The 19,474-nt window shown below is 50.0% G+C and overlaps 2 protein-coding genes and 1 pseudogene across 7 annotated transcripts; 1 reads left to right on the forward strand and 2 right to left on the reverse strand.

Annotated features, from left to right (window-relative positions):
* Positions 1 to 1,697: 1,697 nt before the first annotated feature.
* On the reverse strand, positions 1,698 to 4,245 carry ZNF768 (zinc finger protein 768). Its single transcript, XM_090279203.1, has 2 exons — positions 3,974 to 4,245; positions 1,698 to 3,686 (listed from the first exon to the last, which is right to left on the reverse strand). The coding sequence occupies exons 1-2, from the start codon at positions 4,056 to 4,058 to the stop codon at positions 2,212 to 2,214; spliced, it is 1,560 nt and encodes a 519-aa protein (XP_090135329.1). The 5' UTR covers positions 4,059 to 4,245; the 3' UTR covers positions 1,698 to 2,211.
* Positions 4,246 to 6,456: 2,211 nt separating this feature from the next.
* Positions 6,457 to 8,416, forward strand: LOC150009668 (DCN1-like protein 1 pseudogene; annotated as a pseudogene).
* Positions 8,417 to 10,770: 2,354 nt separating this feature from the next.
* On the reverse strand, positions 10,771 to 18,161 carry ZNF764 (zinc finger protein 764). 6 transcript variants are annotated; one of them, XM_090277611.1, is made up of 4 exons: positions 17,616 to 18,149; positions 16,930 to 17,474; positions 13,321 to 13,431; positions 10,771 to 12,499 (listed from the first exon to the last, which is right to left on the reverse strand). In XM_090277611.1, exons 3-4 carry the CDS (start codon positions 13,403 to 13,405, stop codon positions 11,583 to 11,585), a joined length of 1,002 nt encoding a protein of 333 aa, XP_090133737.1. In that variant the 5' UTR covers positions 13,406 to 13,431; positions 16,930 to 17,474; positions 17,616 to 18,149; the 3' UTR covers positions 10,771 to 11,582. The 6 variants fall into 6 exon arrangements, with proteins under 6 accessions (XP_090133737.1, XP_090133733.1, XP_090133735.1 ...); XM_090277607.1 differs by lacking the exon at positions 16,930 to 17,474 and having other exon boundaries at positions 17,616 to 18,161; XM_090277609.1 differs by having other exon boundaries at positions 17,396 to 18,149.
* Positions 18,162 to 19,474: the final 1,313 nt, after the last annotated feature.

Consider the following 19,474-nt stretch of genomic DNA (forward strand, 5'->3'; position numbering starts at 1 on the left):
AGGGTTGTCATGAAAGAGAGGGGTGGTGGCTGAGCAGCTGAGTCTCCCACCCTCATTTAATCAGCTTTTATAACTAATGTTCTGTGCTATAGGCTACATGATCAATTAAGCACCACAGGCACCATGCCCAGGGCCCCCCAGCTCTCAAGGGCCTATGAACATGTTTAGAAGATGAAAAAATATTCAACTCCAAAATATAAAAATTAAATTGTATAATTGAAATGTTGAAGTAATGCCTCAAATGTAATATTTCAGGTAGCCAAATGCAGTTCTATGTATATACTTACATATTAAATGTGGTAGTCAGAGTATTTTTAAATTTTGTGTGGTTAAGTGTCTGTACAAAAACATGCATAAAGTCAAAAGACTGAATTTTTACTTTAAAAGTGCTCTACTTCTAAAATAATTAAAACTTTGAAAACCACTGAACACAACGGACCTCTTTTGGGCTACATGATTTCTAAGGTCCTTTCCAGAGCTTACAGATCATAACAGGCTAGACTGAAATGTGCTTAGGCCCTGGCTGGGTTGCTCAGTTGGTTAGTGTCATCCTGATACATCAATGTTGTGGATTTGATCAGGGCACATACAAGAAGCAACCAATGAATGCATAAACACATGGAACAAAAAATCAATGTTTCTTCCTCTAAAATCAATAAATAAGTTTTTACAATAATTTTCTTAAAACATAATGTGCTTAGAGAAGTGATTTACTCTTGACAAGTTATAAGGCCCTGAAGATGGACATGGGGCTGGGGGTAATGTCAGTATCCTGAGGCCCAATAGATCTTGTAGAGCTACAACTCCCAACCTGCCTTGAGGCCAAGCTGCTGGGGACAGGTGGAGCCAGGCAGACAAGGTCTAAATGTCTGATCTGCCTTAGTCATGGAATGACTTTGAGCAGGTCACTTAGCCCTGTGACCTCCATTTTCCTAATATGTGAAATAGAATTAACCTTCACAGGGCACTGTCAGGCCACTCCGCAGAATCCCCCCTACTCACTGATGGCACCAACTTCCCATCCGTTCCTGAGGAACCAACTGTTAGGAGAGCTGAGGCTCAGATGGGAAAGAAAAGTAGGATAAAGGTGGGGTGGTAACATGGTGCTCCCACCGAAAGGTACAGGGATCCTAAAAAGGAGGCAGAACTGTAGCAAATCAGTAAATAGGCCAGTCTGGTCGGAGGATCTTAAAGGCTGACATCCAGTTCTTGTACTGGGTCCAATACATGAACTCTATGGATGGGGTTGGAACTTGTGGTTCCAGTCGGAGTCAGGGTCGGCACAGAACGGTGGCTAGAGATTGCAGCTGGGCAGGGGGAGGAACGACGCAGCTGGGTACTGGAAGCCAGGGAGACATGGTACACAGGCTCCACACCTGTATATGAAAATCAGGGCCTGTTTTCAGACCCAAGGGCAGACACTTCATGTTTGGGAAAAGGGATATCCACAAAGTTGGGCTTTCTCAAACCCACAATAGGCCCCCTGTACCTGTGCAGCATTCAAAGCATGGAAGATGAACTTGCACAGATATGGGCAAGTTGTGTCCCTGAGCCTCTGATAAGATTACAGTGAAACAGTAACTATAAAAGCACTTCCCAGACAGGGCTCTATAGCTTCACTGGCTGTCAGTAGTGATGACCTAGTGTCTCCCACTGCCCAGGGCACTATCAATGTACACATTTTAAGGACAAATCTCTTTTAGCACATAAAGGTTTTTATTGAACTCAAATTCAGGGGCTCAAAAGCCTGAGAAAGACAAGGGAGGCTGGGTTTGCACTGAGAGGCCCAGGCCCCAGTCTGGGCTTTATTCCTCACCCCACCTACCCTCACCCCTTACTGACTCAACAAGGGTCTCAGTAGCTACGGATCTAGGCTACCCCATTCTAATTAAGAAACCCTCCTCCTCCCCCCTCCCACTCCCCCACCTAGCACTTTGCCAAGCAGGCATCCACCAAGGGGTATACTACTGCTGAGGCCAGTTCTCTATTGACCTCCTTCTGGGTTTTCCCAGAGCTTCCTGCTGCCTATTTGGCCTCCCTCCAACCCCTTCTCGTTACCCATTTCCCTTAAGTCTCCAGAGCATGTAACTTCCTCCACCCCAGCCCCTCAGAATCCTCAACTCCTCTTTTCTCCCCTAGCTTTTCCACTAAAGATTTTTCTAGCTCCCTGTCCTATCTCTTCCACCCACCACAGGCCCACCCCTGACAGGGTCAACGACGGCCAGCAGCATGGGTCCGCTGGTGGCGGATGAGGTCGGAGCTCTGTGAGAAGGCCTTTCCACAGTCATCGCACTTGTAGGGTCGTTCCCCACTGTGGACTCGGTGATGCTGCAGCAGTGTTGAAGAACGACAGAAGCCCTTGCCACACACAGCGCACCTGTAGGGCCTCTCACCTGTGTGGGAACGCTGGTGCTGAATAAGCGTAGAGGAGCGATTGAAGGTCTTGCCGCAATCTGGGCAGCTGTAAGTGCGGCCTGGCAGGTGGGTGCGGGCATGGATGGCCAGCACAGAGCTCTGACCAAAGCGCTTGCCGCACTCTGGGCACTTGAAAGGCTTCTCACGGGCATGGCTGCGGGCATGGGGGATAAGTGCCGAGCGCTGTGAGAAGCTCTTGCCACAGATGCCACAGCTGAAGGGCCTCTGACCGGTGTGCACCCTCTGGTGACTACGCAGGGATGAGTTCTGGCTGTAGCATTTGCCACACTCGGGGCAGCTGTAGGGCCGCTCATGGCTGTGAGTGCGCTGGTGCCGCAGGAGGTAGGAGCTGTCTCCGAAGGCCTTGCCACAGTGTGGGCACTTGTAGGGCTTCTGACCAGAGTGAGTACGCTGGTGGCGAAGCAGGTAAGAGCTGTCAGCGAAGGCCTTGCCACATCGGGGACACTTGTAGGGCCGCTCCCCCGTGTGGGTACGCTGGTGTTTGATGAGGTCAGAGCTCTGGGAGAAGGCCTTGCTACAGACCTCACATTTATAGGGCTTTTCACCTGTATGGATGCGCTGGTGCTGGATCAGGGTGGAGCCCCGGCCAAAGCTCTTCCCACAGATGCCACAGATGTTGGGCCGAGGGCCCTGCCCACCCCTGGCCCGGCCACCCCGTCGGCCTGGACCTCGAAGGGTCCCCGTCAGGCCCAGAGGATTCTGGAGCATCTCAAATTGGGGTGTAGCCAACAGGGCCCCTGTGGACATCTCAAAAGGTGGCCCTAGGGGAAGGTCCCCTGCAGGCTGCTCCCCAAACCCCTGGGTGAAGGAGTCCAAAGGATGGACTCCCAAGGGGATGCTCAAGGCATTATTTTCTTCGGAATTGAGAAGCATCTCTGTACCTTCCTGCAATTTGGAACTCTGAGCTTCAAATTCAAGAGTCTGGGTTTTGAACTCAGGATTCTGGGGTCCATACCTCGGGCTCTGGGATTCATACCCAGGGCTTTGTGGTTCAAACTCAGGACTCTGAGAATCTGATTCAGGGCTTCTGGGTGCAAATTCAGGACTTGGGGGCACTAACCCAGAACTTCGGGACTCAAAACGTGGGCTTTCAGGCTCAAATCTGGGGCTTTGGGGTTCAAACTCTGGGCTTTGTGGCTCAAACCCAGGGCTCTGGGGTTCAAGCCCAAAAGGTATCTCTTCGACCTCATAGTCCCCAGTGCCTTCTTGCTGCGAAATTTCCTCTTCCTCATTATCCTCATGCACGTTGCCTGCAGGAGCAGAGAATTACAGAAAACCCAGATTGTGTGGTGCCTGAAAGGTCACTGGGTCCCACCATTAGTCGCCATAAACCTCTCCCTCCTCAAACAAGGTCGCTGGCCCTTCGGCAGGTGCTGAAATTCCCACCTTCCCTTTTGCAAACCCAAGACACCGGTTCCTGCCCCCACCTCCTCCAAGTCCCAGGTGTCCAAGTTCTCCGCTCTCTTTCCCTCCCACGGACCACAGCCCCCTCTCGCGATCCCAAGCACGCTCCTCGGAGGGGTACTCACTCCCTCACCTTTGAGGGACCCTTCGAGCCCCATTTCGTCAAGACTTGGCACATCCCGCGGCTCGAGGCCCCACTGCGACGCCTCCCGTTCCATCCCCGCTGGCTCCCAGTGCAGCGGCGGCGGCGGCAATGGCGGACGATCCTGCGACCTGTCCTGAGTGCTCTGAGACCCAGGCCCTCGCCGCCCGCCCGCTCACCGCTGCCCAGGCGACCCGGCTGCCCAGCCCCAGCCCCCAAGGCCGGACGTCTTGACCCTGGGCCTCTCCGGCCGGCCAGGAGGCCGGGCCCCTCCCCTCCCCGCAGCCCCGCCCCCACCCACAAGGTCTCGGCTGGCCCTGGGGCCCTCACAGGCCCCTACGCGTTATAGCCTCGGAGATGGGGAGGTTTCACAACTCGCCCTGCGCCCCCTAGACACCACTCCCCACCCGAGACCCCGCCGTCAGGCCCCCAGCCCCGGGCTGGGCTGCAGCAGTCGACCCCCTCCTCCAACACAGGAAGTGTCCGTCCGCGGCCAGTTTCCCCCGTTGGCTAGCGCCGCGGCCTCTCTAGGACTGGCTGGAGGTGGAAACTCGTTGGCATTAACCCTGGGCTGGATGGCCCCGGCGTTGAGGTGGGGGAGGTTGAGGCACCCTGGAGCCCGTGAGAGAGGCTGGGGCAGTCTGTGTGCCTATGTCCTAGGTCTGCCTCCCTCCCATGGCCTATCTGTCCTTCTACCGAGCTCTGCGTTTGTCAGTAACTGTGGCCAAGGGCGAGGCGACAAGCGAGACCAAGGTCAGCGAGAAGGAGCGACGCTTCCCGGCGCCAGCGGGGGCGGTGTCTAGCTCCCCTCCGCTCTCGGGCCTCGAGGTCAGCTCCGGCCGCGCCAGCGGAGCCTGGACCGACCCTCGCACCTCGTAGCGCCTTACGAGACTTTGAGACACCCCTCCCCCACTCCCTGCTCGAATTTCACTACCCCCACTCCTCCTGGCTCCCTCCTCCTCTGGACTCTTATTTCCACCCTCCCCACCTCCGACTAAACTAGGATGGTTGCCAAGGAAACAGCTCCGCCTCCGGTTTCCATGAGGCACCGCCCCTACCTCTCAGAGAGTTCAGCGATTGGCCAGTGAAGCTAGTGCTCTCCACGTCCGGCATTCTCCCAACTACACCAACTGCTCCGCGTTAATGGTTGCCAGGGAACGCGAGGCATCTTTTTGATTCGTTGGAAAGTGCTCAAGGCCGCTTCCACCTCCTACCCCGGCCAAAAGCGCCTGCTGGAAGAGTGGGAGGGACCTGTCTGGCCTCTTCCCTTGAGCTAGGTCTGTGCTTTCAGAACTTTTCCCACCTCCGTTTACCCATCATTTTATCTTTCTAAGGAATAAAAGTCTAGGGATCTGAGGGCAGACACTCCTTACACTTTCTCAGCACTTCCCTGAAGGAGCCAGTCGGGAGATCCTCCCTCAAAAAGGAGGCTGCTTTCTTTTTTTTTTTTTTTCCAGAGCCTGAGAGAGGCCAACTTTCTTTTCAATTACCCTGCCTCTTCCCTCCACCTTCCCCAAACCCTGAGTTTAACTTAATCCTTGGGAGCCTTAGTTCATGGTTCCTGAAAATTCTCGCAGGGAGGCAATGATCCTGTGGGAGTTTTTTCCAGGTGAGGGTGGGGTGATAGAGTTCAGGAATGGAAGTGCACAGAGAGAACCATCCATCTGGTCTTTAAGGCAGCTGAGAACTCTTCAGTCGTGTCTGCCTTAGAGGCTTGTAAAGAAAGGAAAGGAGAAACACTGCTCTAGGTGCGGCTTTGAATCAAGGGGAGAAAAGGACCCTGGAAAGACGACTTGTCCCTTGCTGCTGAAAACTAGTTTGGTAGCTTTCTTGATAGTTAAAGAGCCAAATTTCTCCTGTGTGAGCGATGCAGAGCCATGGTTTGTGTTTTCTTGTTGCCTTCCCAGATAAATGAAGGGAAGAAACTGGTTAGGAGGAAAGATGGCGTCTTCCATTCTCCTTAAAAGACATGAGAACAATAATTTGGAGAATTCCAAGTGGTAAAAGGCTGGAAAGAAGGATGTCAATAGAGGCTTACAACTAGAATCCCAGATATCTTCCTACAAACACGGCAAGAGTACTTTTCTGCCCTCCTAAGCAAGAGCTCCCAGCTCCATGTCTCCATCCCAATGTCTGTACTGAAACCTCTGCTAAGAATGAACATCCTACAAGTGCACTGATCGGGAAAAACTGGACTTGGAATACTTCCTGGTTACTCCCAAAGCATTCATACAAGTGAGAGACAAACGTCTCCTTCATGAGACATGACTTTCTGACTTGCTTACCCACCAGAAGATTTACACAGGACAGCAATTGCCCCTGCAAAGTGAGTAGCAAAGATTCCAGCCACAGAACTGATATGGTCCACTGCCTGCAGTCTTCATGGCATGAGCTCTAAGCCCATGTGTAGCAGAAGTTGGACCACTGCTTGAACATGCTCTGGCACCATCACTTTCATGTGGAAATGCTAAGCCTCAGTAGTGCCTAGAATAAGAGTGGCTGGCTGACTTTCGGCAGCTTGTCTATGCAGTGAGCCTTTAAGAGGCAACCACCCTCTGCCAACAGCCCAAAGCAGTGAGAGTGTCTAAGCACAGGGAAGCCTGATGAGGGTTCCAACGAAGGAGTCCACTGACCTTGTTCTACCGCTGTGTACTGGGGAGGAGCCTTGTGTGTGTCCCAAGGTGAGCAATCACTTTCCCCACAGCATCATCCCCTGGTGCGCAGCACTACTGGGGTAGAGCTTATTTAGTGTGCATTCAAGGCTTATGGTTGGCCCACATTTGAACAAGCCCTTACAAAGGTTCTCAGTGTGAGAGTAGCTTCTGACTGAACTGCTTCCTCCCTGCATGCAAAGGACAAGCTCTCTTAAGAGGCCTTCTGTCATGATGCAAGAGATGCCCCAGTATATTCAAGATTTGAAGTTCTGTACACAGGAAGACACCAGACACAGTACAGACCCCTTTGTCAAGAACAAAGGAAATGGGAGTCTTTGTGTATGGCTAGGTCATCCCCTGGCCTGGCATTTGGAATAGGCCCTTGAGACCAACCCTAACTTTTGCAAAGCTAAGAGCAGCTAGAAAGTAACATTTCGTTCAGAGTAGTGGTTCTCAAAGTTTAGCAGGCATAAAATTCCAGTCCTGGAGTTTCAGATTCAATAGCTAGAGACAGGGCCCAGGGGGCTAGCTACATTTTAAAGAAATAGTATGTGATTCTTTGGCAGGAAAGCCTTACTTTGAAAAATAGGGGCCTAGAACAGGTTTTAGCTTCTTTGGATCACAAACATCTTTGCAAATCCTGTTCCGAGAAATATTCATGTAAACAATCCTAAAAGTTTTAGGGACCTTTGGAACTCAAATCAATACTTACCCTCATTTTAGATGGCTTGGACAAGCCAGGGACATGTTTTCATGGCCTGACCTCTCACTGGCCATATGGATGGGCTCATATCTGGTACAGACAAGCATTTCTCCAGTGAAGTCCTAGAAAAACTTCTTCCTGGCCTAAATTGCTTCGGGTTCTGAGCCTCGAAGACCTGCAGTAGCAGAAAGAGCCCTACCTTTGATGGAAGTATCCATGTCAAAAAATGAGCTAAGAATGGAGTGAGGCTGAGGCTTCAACATTTTCATGACACTCAAAAATTGATTTAATGGGGGAGAGGCCTGGAGGACACCAACATGAACAAGTTGAAATCATTGCAGAAGGATAAAGTTCATCAGTTTATGATCTTCACACAATCTAGTGAGAAAATAGCAGTAAGTTGCCTGTCTCAAAATGACTGCAAGTTAGATGTTGCAACAATTTTTTTCAAAATCCTGAACTTTATATATGAGAGTGTAAAAGGATCATTGGACAAGAAGTTAGAACAACTATACAGTAGATACAAAGATCCTCAAGAAGAAAATAAAATTGGAATAGATGGTATACAGCAGTTCTGTGATGACCTGGCACTTGATCCAGCCAGCATCAGTGTGTTGATCATTGCGTGGAAGTTCAGTGCAGTAACACAGTGCGAGTTCTCCAAACAAGAGTTCATGGATGGCATGACAGAGTTAGGATGTGACAGCATAGAAAAACTAAAGGCCCAGATACCCAAGATGGAACAAGAATTGAAAGAACCAGGATGATTTAAGGATTTTTACTACTTTAATTTTGCCAAGAATCCAGGACAAAAAGGATTATATCTAGAAATGGCCATTGCCTACTGGAATTTAATGCTTAATGGAAGATTTAAATTCTTACTTATGGAATAAATTTTTGTTCGAACATCATAAACGATCAATACCAAAAGATACTCAGAATCTTCTTTTAGACTTCAGTACAATGATTGCAGATGACATATCTAATTATGAAGGAGCATGGCCTGTTCTTATTGATGACTTTGTGGAATTTGCACACTCTCATATGGCTGGGACAAAAAGTACAAGTGTACTTTAGTGCAGCACTAAAGGAACCTTCTATAATGTACATAGTCGGTACAATAAATACAACGGAAAATTGCACAGCCAATTTCTGCTGGCTGGACTGAAGATCAATTCTTGTAATTCAGACTGAGGGTTGAGACAAACTTTAAGGATACATCTTGGACCATATCGTATTTCATTCTTCTAATGGTGGTTTGGGCTTGTCTTGTAGTCTGGGCCGCTCTAACCATTTATAATTCCAACATTGTGGGTTTCATCTTATATCTGTGGACCATCCTAGTTTATTCTCCCATAAGTCTTAGAAGCTTTATGGTGATTATTTTGAGGTTTCCATTCTTGCATAAAGCACGATGTTGTCTTCATCAGAAAGCAGTTTGGCATAAGAATTAAACATGAACATCACAAACAATTTATAAAAACTTCTTAAGTATATGCTTTGGGCTAGTTGCAGACTATGCTGATAGCACTTCCAATGAATGATATATTTATGCAGACTGGATCTGGAATGGTGTTTTGGTTTGGGGTTTTTTTTTTTCCTGGAAAATCACATGTATTGTTGATATGAGTATAGAATCTGATGAAACTATCAAAATAACCAATGTGAAAAAATTTTAAGATAACTTCATGTGCCTCTCTGAAATTTTTATTTCAGACCCTTGTTTCAAAGGTTCCACAGAACTAGTTTGTACTTAATCTTACCCATGTTTATATATAGTTGTGCTACAGGGAATTATTTAGAAAATGTCTGCATAATGTTAGATTCTATTCCTGTCTACATTATGCACTACATAATTGGATTTCATTATGATTTTGAAATGCTCATATGCCTGTTGAATAAGTTAAACTATTTGTTTTAAATGTTTTAGATTGCTACACAATACAATATTCTAAATTTAGGCCCCCCCCAAAATTTTTGATTTACTGGTGGAAAGTTGGGTCACAAAGGCAGGAAGACTTGGGTCTAGTGTTTGGGCCCTAAACAAGCCTTGCAAACTTCAAAACACTCAGAGAAAGTAGTAATTATGGCACCTTTAATTGACAAGCTGAGGGTAGGGTCCAGATCTGGCTTTGAGTCTGAGCTGAGAACTAGTGTTTCAAGTTGGGCTTTCCCCAGGCAGTCCTGAGGATTAGAGGATGGGAAGGTTGTACACTGGCTCCACTAGGTAATTAAAAGCTGGGACCAATGTGCTTCTCACACCATGCCCCACTTACAAGGTGACACACAAGCCAATCCTCCCAGAAAAGTTTAGATGGGCTCAGATTTGAAGATTAGGTTGGAATCAACCCAGTTCATTACTTCACGTAACAGTGTCTTTTTCCCAAATCTAATATCTTTTTCTTTAGAAGTTTCTCCAGGTTAACAATTTTGGTTTCTCCCTCCCCAAGGTAGGCCAGACAAGGGGCTGAATTCAATAAAGGCAAGTGCACACAGGCCAGCAGACATAACCCCTGCTACTCCTCCTTAGGTGAGAGGGTCATCCTCACCAGAGGCAGGATAGGGTCTGCCTGTGGCTGGATGCTTCCATCACCTGGACAAGGCTGGGCTCTAACCACAAAGGAATTAATAGATGGATAATGGAGTCACAAGGTGAGAGAGAAGAGAATGTGTACAGAGCTTGGGAATATAGAGTACAATTCCCTCTGGCTACTAATCCCAATGTTCCTGGTCTAGTTCCCCTCCATTCATGATGGTAGGCACATAAAGGGTGAAGATCAAGCTTTGCTTTTGTTTGTCCTGAACTCTCAGGTTGGTTTTCCCCTTGCCTTGGTCTGCTACATGGCCATTTTGTCACTTGTCTTACACCTGGGGTTCACTGACACTGGGCTGGTCTGTCCCTAGTCCTGGTCAGTGCCTGGATGCCCTCACAGGGAATGGGCAGATGCCTCCCCTGACTGAGGCATTGGCAAGAAATTCAGGAATGGTGTGGTAAAGACAGCAGTAAACCAAGAACCCTTCCATTTCAGTGTATGACCTTGGACAGGTTGCTTAGCCTTCCCCAGTCTGTGTCCCCAACTGCAAAAGCTCAGAGCTCTTCCAGTTCTAGAATATGATGAAGTCGACCCTCCCAGCTGGGTCTAGGCTGGGTAAGGCCTGAGCCATTGGGCTCTGTCAGAGATGCATGCCCAAGGAAGACAGGAGGATGCTCTCTGGGCCTTCCCTTTAAAACCAGGAACTGCTGCTCAGCTGAGAGCAATGCTGTGGTATGGCAGATATGCCATTGGTTTGGTGTAAAAGATTCAGTCCTGACTGCCTCTTCCTGACTGAGCTGTCCTGTCCAAGCAAGATGCTCCCCTCCTGAGGCAGTTATGAAGGTGAAATGAGGTCACAGTACTTTGAAAACAATAAAATACAATGCAAGCAAGCCCTAAAATAAAGCCTCCCTTTACTTCTCTCCTGCCACCCTTTCACATATATGCTCTCTACCTGAATCCCTGATTGAGGAAAACTTGAATGCCATAAACCATGGTTTACAAACTTCAATGACCACAGGAGCCCAACAGGTCATGTACATGAGTGGAAAACCAGATGGAGAGGGCCTGCTTTGCCCGAGACATGGTCAAACCACAAGCACCAGCTGATCAGGAGCTGATGCAGACCGGTGAGCACGCTGAGCAAAGGGGACAACTGCCCCCAGCTCCCGCCAACCATGGTTTTGTGGGAGCTTAAGCAGAGTTGCCAGTTCTTTTGAATTTCTCAGACATCAGAATCCTGGATTGTTGTGTGAAATCTTAACCAATAATTTATAACTTTCTAAAATTCTGACTCAGCAAAAAAAAGAAAAGACAGCTGCTGTAGGTCAGATTCAGGACATGGCCATCAGTTATTAACTCTGGCAGTAAAAAGACAAGGGTAAAACAAGGTTCTCTTCTACCTTAATCCTCTTAACACATCTGAGCTGAGAAACAACCTTCTTTCCACAGCAGAGGGCTACAAGGGGTCTAACCCCAGCCCTCACTCAGCAAAGGGGGGGCTTCTAGAGTCTAGGACAGTCGAGAATGAGGTGTCAGCATATCAAGCTGGTGAGGGCCTAAAATAAGGTGATCCTCATCCCCCAGGTGCAGCTCTTCCAAGGAATTCCATGACTTCCCTGGAAGCCCCAGAGATTCAGTACCAATTCCAGCTTGGGCCTCAGGAAATGTTTAGATCTTCGCCTTTTCTCTTTTCACCCCTGAGGCCATCACCCACATTCCTGGAATATCTCTGGATAGTGCTGGAAGCCCACAGGTGGGTCTAGTTTCCCTTTGCCAGGGGCTAAGGGCACAGGCAACCCACTGGCACCCTGGCCCCTGCGTCCCCCGGCACCAGGCCTATGGACCCACTGGTGTTTGGCCATGGCTGACTTCTGGCCAAAGCACCTGCCACATTGAGGACAGGGGTAGGGGCGTTCCCCACTGTGGGTACGCCGGTGGGCTGCCATTTCAGAGCTCTGTCGGAAGCAGCGCCCACAGTCTGGGCATGGGTAGGGCTTCTCGCCTGTATGGGTGCGCATATGTCGCCGAAGGTCTGAGGCATGGGCAAAGGCATGGCCACAATCTGGGCAGGGAAAAGGGGTCTCGCCACTGTGGACCCGCTGATGCTGGTAGAGGGCAGAGCTCTGGCTGAAGCAGTGGCCACAGTCAGCACAACGGTAGGGCTTCTCACCCGTGTGGACCCGTAGGTGGGTGGTAAGGGCAGAGCGCTGGGTGAAGGCCCGGCCACAGTCTGGGCAGTGGTGGGGCCGCTCCCCACGGTGAATGGCCCGGTGCTTGCTCAGAGAGGAGGCCTGGCCGAAGCCCTTGCCACAGTCAGAACAAGAGAAGGGCTTCTCACCTGTGTGGGTATACAGGTGCTCCACCAAGGTGGAGCGCCAGGCAAAACTCTTCCCACACAGGTAGCAACCGTGACGCTGGTCTGCCCTTGGGACAGGGGGATGGGCAAAGAGTGGGGGGCGACCCCGGTGAGGCACCTTGGATGATTGCTTCAAACAGTAAGGGAGCCCAGCAGAAGGGGGTTTGAGAGCCTTCAGCCCAAAAGGCTGAGCATCCACAGAAAGGATCTTCTCCAGTGCCTCAGTGCCTCCTCTTTGTCCTTTCTCTTCCTCGTTTCTAGAACCTGCTGGGAAACAAGGGGAGAGCTCAGACCTTGGCTTATTTATCCTGGTCCTTGAATCCCACACCCTATATGGTGACAGAGAAGCTCCTTATCTACAGCCACCTTCTGGACCCACAGGTACCCCTCAGACTCAGCTCAGTATAGGCAAGGAAGTTTGAAGTGACACCTTTTCCTCAGATGCAGAGGACAGAAAGAAAAGCAGCAGAGACAGAGTAAGAAGAAACAGTATATTCTACCTCAGGCCTAGGGAAATGGCTGCGGGGCAGGCAGAAGACATCTTAGCTAAATCACTGGGGATGAGTAGATGCTTAAGGATGCTTCAGGCATCAGGAACAACACAGAGAGAGATGATGAACCTGGCTCAACCAAGTTCAGAGGGGCTGGGTATTGTGCAAGAAATTGTTAGGATGAACTGCTAGAAGAAAACAGTAGAAGCCAACAGAAAGGAAGCTGCTATGAAAATAAAACAAAAAGAAAGTAAACTAAAACACAGGACATGGCAGAGGAGCTAGATGTAGGCAAACAAGAGGGATGATGTGGAGCTCAACAGAGTTTAGAGACCAATTGCATGTGAGCGGCACAGACTTGCAGGAATTGGGAGTGGAGGCAGGTGTGCCAGGGACCTGCACCCCAGCAGAGCCTGATCACATTCACAGCCCCTTTCCAGGCTGAATCCAAAGGTAGGCAGCGGCCAGGCAAAACCACCTTAACTGGGAATGCACTTCAGGGACGAAACTGATAAAAAGGGTAAGGAGGTGCCAGAAGGTAGCAGGACTGGTCAGGCCAGAGGGAGTCCCAAGGAGACAGAGTCTCCAGTACTTCACCTGTGTCTTTTGTCAGACACTCTCCCAACTCCGGATCTCGGGCATCGGGACCCCACAGTTCAGCCTCTTCCTCCACCCACGACATGAGGGCCGGCTTGGTGCCTCGGAATCCTGGGGAGAAGAACGCAAACCCCAGGCTGCCGGGAGGCCGCCGCCCACCCCGCAGTCCCGACGTCCGGGGCCTAAGATGTCACACTCCCCGTGCAGGGCCCGGAGGCTGGGTAGGGTGGACAGGGATGCGGACCCAGGCGAGCAGTGGGGCTCTCACCGAGCGCGCCCAGGTGGCCGTAGGTCTCCCGCATCACGTCCCGGTACAGGGCCCTCTGCGCAGGGCGCAGACACCCCCACTCCTCCGGGGAGAAGTACACGGCCACGTCCGCGAAGCTCACGGGCTCGGGGCTCTTCCCCTCGCGCGCGGCCCGCTCTAGTTCACGCACGGAGAACCGGGCCGGAAGCGGCCCCATGGTAAATGCCAGCCCCGGCGACAAGCCTGCGCCGCCCCTGCGTCCGCCGGGCCTCAGGAGCTTCGGAACGCCAGCCCAGCCGGCCCGGGGGTCGTGGTGCGGTCAGTGAGGACAGGGAAGCAGGCGGAGGATTCTCCAGGGACCACGCGGGTGGCTAAAAGCTAATTGGTGGCTGAAGGTACACAAGGAATCGGAACTGGAGGACTCCTTCCTAAGAAATGGCGGCAACGCGGCCCCGCGAACTTGGCGCCTACGCAGTTTTGCCCATATGACGCCACCCCACCGTCCCCAGGTTGCTTGGTCGCCAGCCCACAACCAAAATGGCCGCGATAGCTACCAGTGCGGGAGCAGGCGCCCTGCCACCCTTAGGAGCCAGCCGGGCTCCCACGTTCCCGCGCCGGCCCCCGCCCGGCCCCGCCCACGTTTGGAGGACTAACACGGCGAGGCGAGAAGCCAGGGCAGGGCCACCGCTGTTCCAGCCCTGACCCGGCCCTTTCGGCCTTCCGGAGTTCTTTTTCGTGTCTACGCGTTTATAATTGGGCCTCGGCATATCACTGGCTGACAGCAGCCTTTTCCCAAAGGTTGAGGGTAAAAAAAAAAGTATTAGGTAAAAAAGGACATTCTCTATTGGAAGCTTGTTCGATCCTGAAATTCTGGGAGCTTGATTCAGGAGATCGTGGGGGCAGCTGGGGGAGAGGAAGGGTAAGATCTGAGAAAGGTCAGGACCCTCTTTATGAAAGCCCACCATCCCTCCACATGCCCTGCAGGTCGCCTCCCCAACATCTATTTGCTTCTAGCTCAGGCCTGGCTCCTGAGCTCCTCTTGATCAGAGAACCACCTGCCACTTTTCCTCTGCATAGATGTCCCACAAGCACCTCAGACTTGGCATGGCTCAAGCTGAACTCATCCCTTTCTTCCCACAACCTGCCCCTTCCTGAGTTTTTATCTCAAAAAATGGTACCAGTAATCCCTATCATTTATAACTCCAAACCTTCCTGTCTCACTGGGAATATTTATTGACTTCCTACTCCGCCCCCACACATCTTTATAACACCCTGACCTAAGTAGACTTGATACTTTTCCTTTGGCCACCTGAATCAATCACAGCATTTCACACATTTCATGGAAATACACTTGACACCTTCAGCAAATTCGGACTCTGGTCTGGAATTTTTCTCTGGTTGCCTCCTTCAGTAATAGGTAGTTAGGCATGAACAGAGTAGGAATGATGAGCCAGGTGCAGAGGGGTCACCAGTGTGAGAGCCCTGGGTGGGTAGCAACAGGCAGAACTACAAGCCTTTGCAGGACTACTAAGAATTAACCCCTGGAAATGACAACTAGGCCTCAGCTCTGTTTCAGCACCAGACCCAGAGAAGCAGCAAAATCAGATGGAGCGACTGCTCTAGCTGATATCAGGACCAGCTGCATTGACTAATAACCCCATCCTGGTGGGGGAGGGAGGGTACCATTCAGCGAGACCATGAACCTGAGGGGGCACACCTGGAATGAATATGCTATTGCGATCCTCCCCTGAGACCTCAAGATAAAAGCCCTCAAGATAGGGACCTTGTGTGTGCTCTCTTTTTCCAGAGCATGCCCCTGCCTTTCCTTTTTTCTCCCTTTCCCATCTCTCAAGGTACATCTCTCTCACACTCTCCCCTAGGCTCCGAGGACCCTTCTTTTGCCTCTGTAACTCATTTCCTGAGCCCATTTCTTCTATGGCTCACTTCTTTTACGTCTGTGACTTTAAACAAGCTTTCTCTTGTAGTTTAAGTCTTGGCTCTGAATTATTTCTTAGCTAGAATTCAAGTACCAAGTTTGCGGGACTGAGGTCTAACACCTGGTGCCATTTCGCCGCCAATACTTCCAAAGGCCTTCCTGAGCCTTCCACTTGACAGCTTGTAACTGGTGGGTGCTTCTTCCTACGGACAGGGAGCTTGAAAGTAGAGTTGATCACAGCAGAAAGGGGAAAGAAGAAGACAAAAAGTCTGGAAAGGATAAGAACACAGTTGCCCAGGAACTCAACCTGAGCCATAGCTCTATCAGCCTCTTTCAGGCTCCTGAAGGACACAAGAGGAAACAGAAAATTTCCATTAAGAGCAACAGCATTTTGTCACCTGTCAGTGCCCACCCCTCACTTTGGTGTCTATGACACACAGGCCTGGAACAGCTCTGGGTAGCCCCAGAAACTCACAGAGGGTCTGTGGGGCAGTTTGCTTATGGCACCAGACTAGCGGGCCTCTGGCTGAAGCACCTCCCACAGCAGGAACAGAAGTAAGGCCATTTGCCTGTATGAGTCAGCAGGTAGATGGGAGGTACTAGCTGAGGCAGAGGCAGATGCCACGCTAGCTGCCAAAGGTCCCTCTCCAGAGAGTGCACTGGACCAGGTTAAAAGTGATGGCAAAGCGTGACTGCACTCAGGGCAGGGATGAGGGTGCTGCACTAATGCCAGGGTTTAAGACGGCGAAGATAGCGGGGAGAGGGCAGGGCAATAGGAAGGGCCTGGCTATGGGGAGCCTTGGCCACAGGCTCAGGGTACAGGTCAGTGCTTCTGATCCCAGGGGCTAATGACGATTGATTCCCAGATAGACTCCTTCTCCTGGCCTTTTCCAAATGTATTGTTTTTCTGAATGGTTGTTGTGAAACAGGAGATTCAAAACTTGCTGTTAATTCTCCAAGGTCCACTCATGGTCAGGTGACTGAATCAACCTTTACAATGGCAGCAGCATTGAAATGGGTACCTAGCCCCTGGAAGCTCCCCTTAAACTGTGTTGACCAATTGAAGGGCTCATTAGTCAGGGACATTCCCTCCTACCTCAGTATCAACCAGTGGGGATACCCTCAACTAGAGGAGCAGCTGTTCAGAGCACAGGGACCTGAAGACAGAAAGGTGAGATGCGTCCATCCTGAATTTGAATTCACACACTGTCCCTGACCTAGCGTTTAGATGATTCATACAGCATGACTTGATCATGGGAACACTGGATGCCTCAAAGTCAATTGAGAAAGGTTAAGATTTCAATCACCAGTAGGTGTCATAAATTCAGGTCAAGAAAAATTAGTAAGGAACATGTAGATGATGTTTCTTGCTCAACGGAATATTTTTCCTTCCAGCTGGAACTGGAACATTGCCCCCATTTCTCACCTTTCCATCTTTTGATGTTCTAAATGTTGGAGGCATCGGTGAACCAAGCTAAGGTTCCTGCTCTAAGTTTACACTAAATTCTAAATTTACACTAAGGGAGAGAGATACCAAGTATAAGCTCTGGTGGCACAGGCGTGGCGACCTTTGGGTAGGCTGTGTTCAGGTCTATATAGACACAGAACCCCCGTTTTGAAGATATTCTCAGCACAGGGTAGCAGAGCTCCGAGAGGAATTTCCTGGAGACAGCATTTGAGAAGTGTATTGAAGGATGTTAGATTTGGAGATACAGAGTACACAGAGCAGAATAGCAGGAGCATAGGTTCATTGAGCTAGAGGCATGTCCAAAAATCAAAGATTCCATTTAGCTGCAGCCAAGTGGGATTTCTTGCCTGTAGGGAGAGTAAGATCTAGTTTGAATTGGAGGTTAGCGTGACATGGGCCTTCGCGTTGTGGCACAGGGGCTTACGTTCTTGCAGTAAGTCCCGGAGAGCCACTGGAGGAGTCTGTCGAGGGAGGCTCACTTACGAGTTTCAGTTAAGAGTGATCTGGTGGGAATCGCAGGAAACGGAGTCACCAGGGCAGGAGTCGGGGCAACTCAGGCACTCGGCCTGCCTATCTCACCCGCCCCTTTCCCCTTTCAGAGATCAGGGATGGGCGGCCCTCACGGAGCGCGCCCAGGTACCCACGGGTCTTCCACATCATGTCCCGGTGCAGGGCCCTCTACGAGGGCAGCAGACAACCCCATTCCTTGGGGAAAAAATACACGGCCATCTCCACGAAGCTCAGGGTGCCTGTCTTTCCACGCCACGCCTCCTTGCTTCTGGCCGGGCCTTCTCCGGTACCTTTGCAGGAAGCTAGGATAAGGCACCGGGATAAAGGCATACCCTGCCCCGGTCCAAGGAAGGATGCTGCTGGTGATTCAGCCTTCGGGACCGGATTCCTCTGGACCCAAGAGACCGGAACTAGCTCCCGGCGGGGCCGCTCTAGAACGCCGAGAACCGGTTACGCGAACTCTGTGGTCCCAGGACTGAGAAAATGAAGGCGCCCTCAGAAAAGATGACGGTACTCTAGCGGCTTTCCGTTTTAGAGAAAGGAATTTAACAGCTTCAGTGACGGTCTGGTATTGATGGCCAGGTTTATTAACCCCCTCGAGTTTCTTCGCTTGCTCTTCCGCAAGCGGCCTTGGAGTCTCCTGTGCCCGTAGTTAAGATGGCCGCAACCACTTCGCCGCACGATGTCGGACAGCTTAAAAGTGAGGCTCAGGTGCGTGTACGCGGGCCGTGGCAAGGGGTCTAGCCCAGGGTAAGACAGGGCTAGCTTTCAGGGGGCGCTGGTGAGATCTGCATGAACTAATCTCCGTTAGAAGACCGACTCAGTGACCTGCCTTAAAAAAAATTTTTTTTAGCAAACCAGTTCATTTCTAATTGTTTTTTTTCATTTACAAGGTACAGAATAATATTCTGTTAAGTCTCTTGCCACACTCTTCCTCTCCTAAGTTTACTAAATATCCCTCCAGAGATTGTTTAAGTATCTATGTATGTCTATTACCTATATCTGGTATTTCCAGCATTGACTGTATCTTTAACTGAGGACACTGAGCCGGTTGCATCTCTGCCTTAGAGTTCAGTTATTTCACAGAAGCAGAAACTAAGGCCCAGTTGTTACCCAAGGTCAGGCAGCCCATTAGTGACTATGGGTCTTCAGACTCCTAAATTGGAGCCTTTTCCAATACCTCCCGCTGCTTCCTCCAGGCTTGTTTCAGAAAAGCAACATGATTATTTTGAATTTACTGACCCCCGCTGACCTTGTGAAAATGAACTGGTTTCTTGATTTATTAAATTATGATTCCATAAAACATTAGATGAGCCCTGACCAGTGTGGCTCAGTTGGTTGGGCATCATCTGGCAAAGCGAAAGGTCGCTGTTTTGATTCCCAGTCAGGGCACATGCCTGGGTTGTGCGTTTGGTCCCCTGCTGGCCCATGTCCGATTTTTCTCTCTCACATTGATATTTCTCTTCCTCTCTTTCTCCCTCCCTTCCCCTCTCAAAAAATAAAATACTTTTAAATTTATTTTATTGATTATGCTGTTACAGTTGTCCCAATTTTTTTCCCTTTGCTCCCCTCTGCCCAGTACCCCCATTTCCTCCAGCAATACCCCCCGCCCCCCAGTTCATGTCCACGGGTCATGCATACAAGTTCTTTGGCTTCACCCTTTACTATATTATTCTTTACTTCCTCCTGTCTATTTTGTATCTACCAATTATGTTTCTTAATCCCTGTACCTTTTCCCCATTTCTCCCTCTTCCCCCTCCCAGCTAATAACCCTCCATATGATCCCCATACCTATGATTCTGCTCCTTGTCTGGTTGCTTCCTTAATTTGTTTTGGTTTTCATTTTTTAGATTCTGGTGTTGATAGTTGTGAGTTTGTTTTCATTTTAATGTTCATTGTTTTGATCTTCTTTTTCTTAAATCAGTCCCTTTAACATTTCATATAATAATGGCTTGGTGTCAATATACTCCTTTAGCTTTACTTTGTCTGGAAA

The sequence above is a fragment of the Furipterus horrens genome, unplaced genomic scaffold (assembly GCF_987537825.1).
Source record: "Furipterus horrens unplaced genomic scaffold, mFurHor1.1.pri manual_scaffold_5, whole genome shotgun sequence".
In the NCBI taxonomy this organism is placed as follows: Eukaryota; Metazoa; Chordata; class Mammalia; order Chiroptera; family Furipteridae; genus Furipterus; species Furipterus horrens.

Bases quoted from the DNA above. Each gene is read 5' to 3' on its own strand.
- ZNF764 (XM_090277605.1), bottom strand. From the start codon at position 13,784: ATGGGGCCGCTTCCGGCCCGGTTCTCCGTGCGTGAACTAGAGCGGGCC. The intron at 13,432-13,588 runs GTGAGAGCCCCA...TCTTCTCCCCAG, and splicing joins CGGCCACCTGGGCGCGCTCG to GATTCCGAGGCACCAAGCCG. The intron at 12,500-13,320 runs GTGAAGTACTGG...CTTGTTTCCCAG, and splicing joins GTGTCTGACAAAAGACACAG to CAGGTTCTAGAAACGAGGAA.
- ZNF768 (XM_090279203.1), bottom strand. From the start codon at position 4,058: ATGGAACGGGAGGCGTCGCAGTGGGGCCTCGAGCCGCGGGATGTGCCA. The intron at 3,687-3,973 runs GTGAGGGAGTGA...CTGCTCCTGCAG, and splicing joins GCTCGAAGGGTCCCTCAAAG to GCAACGTGCATGAGGATAAT.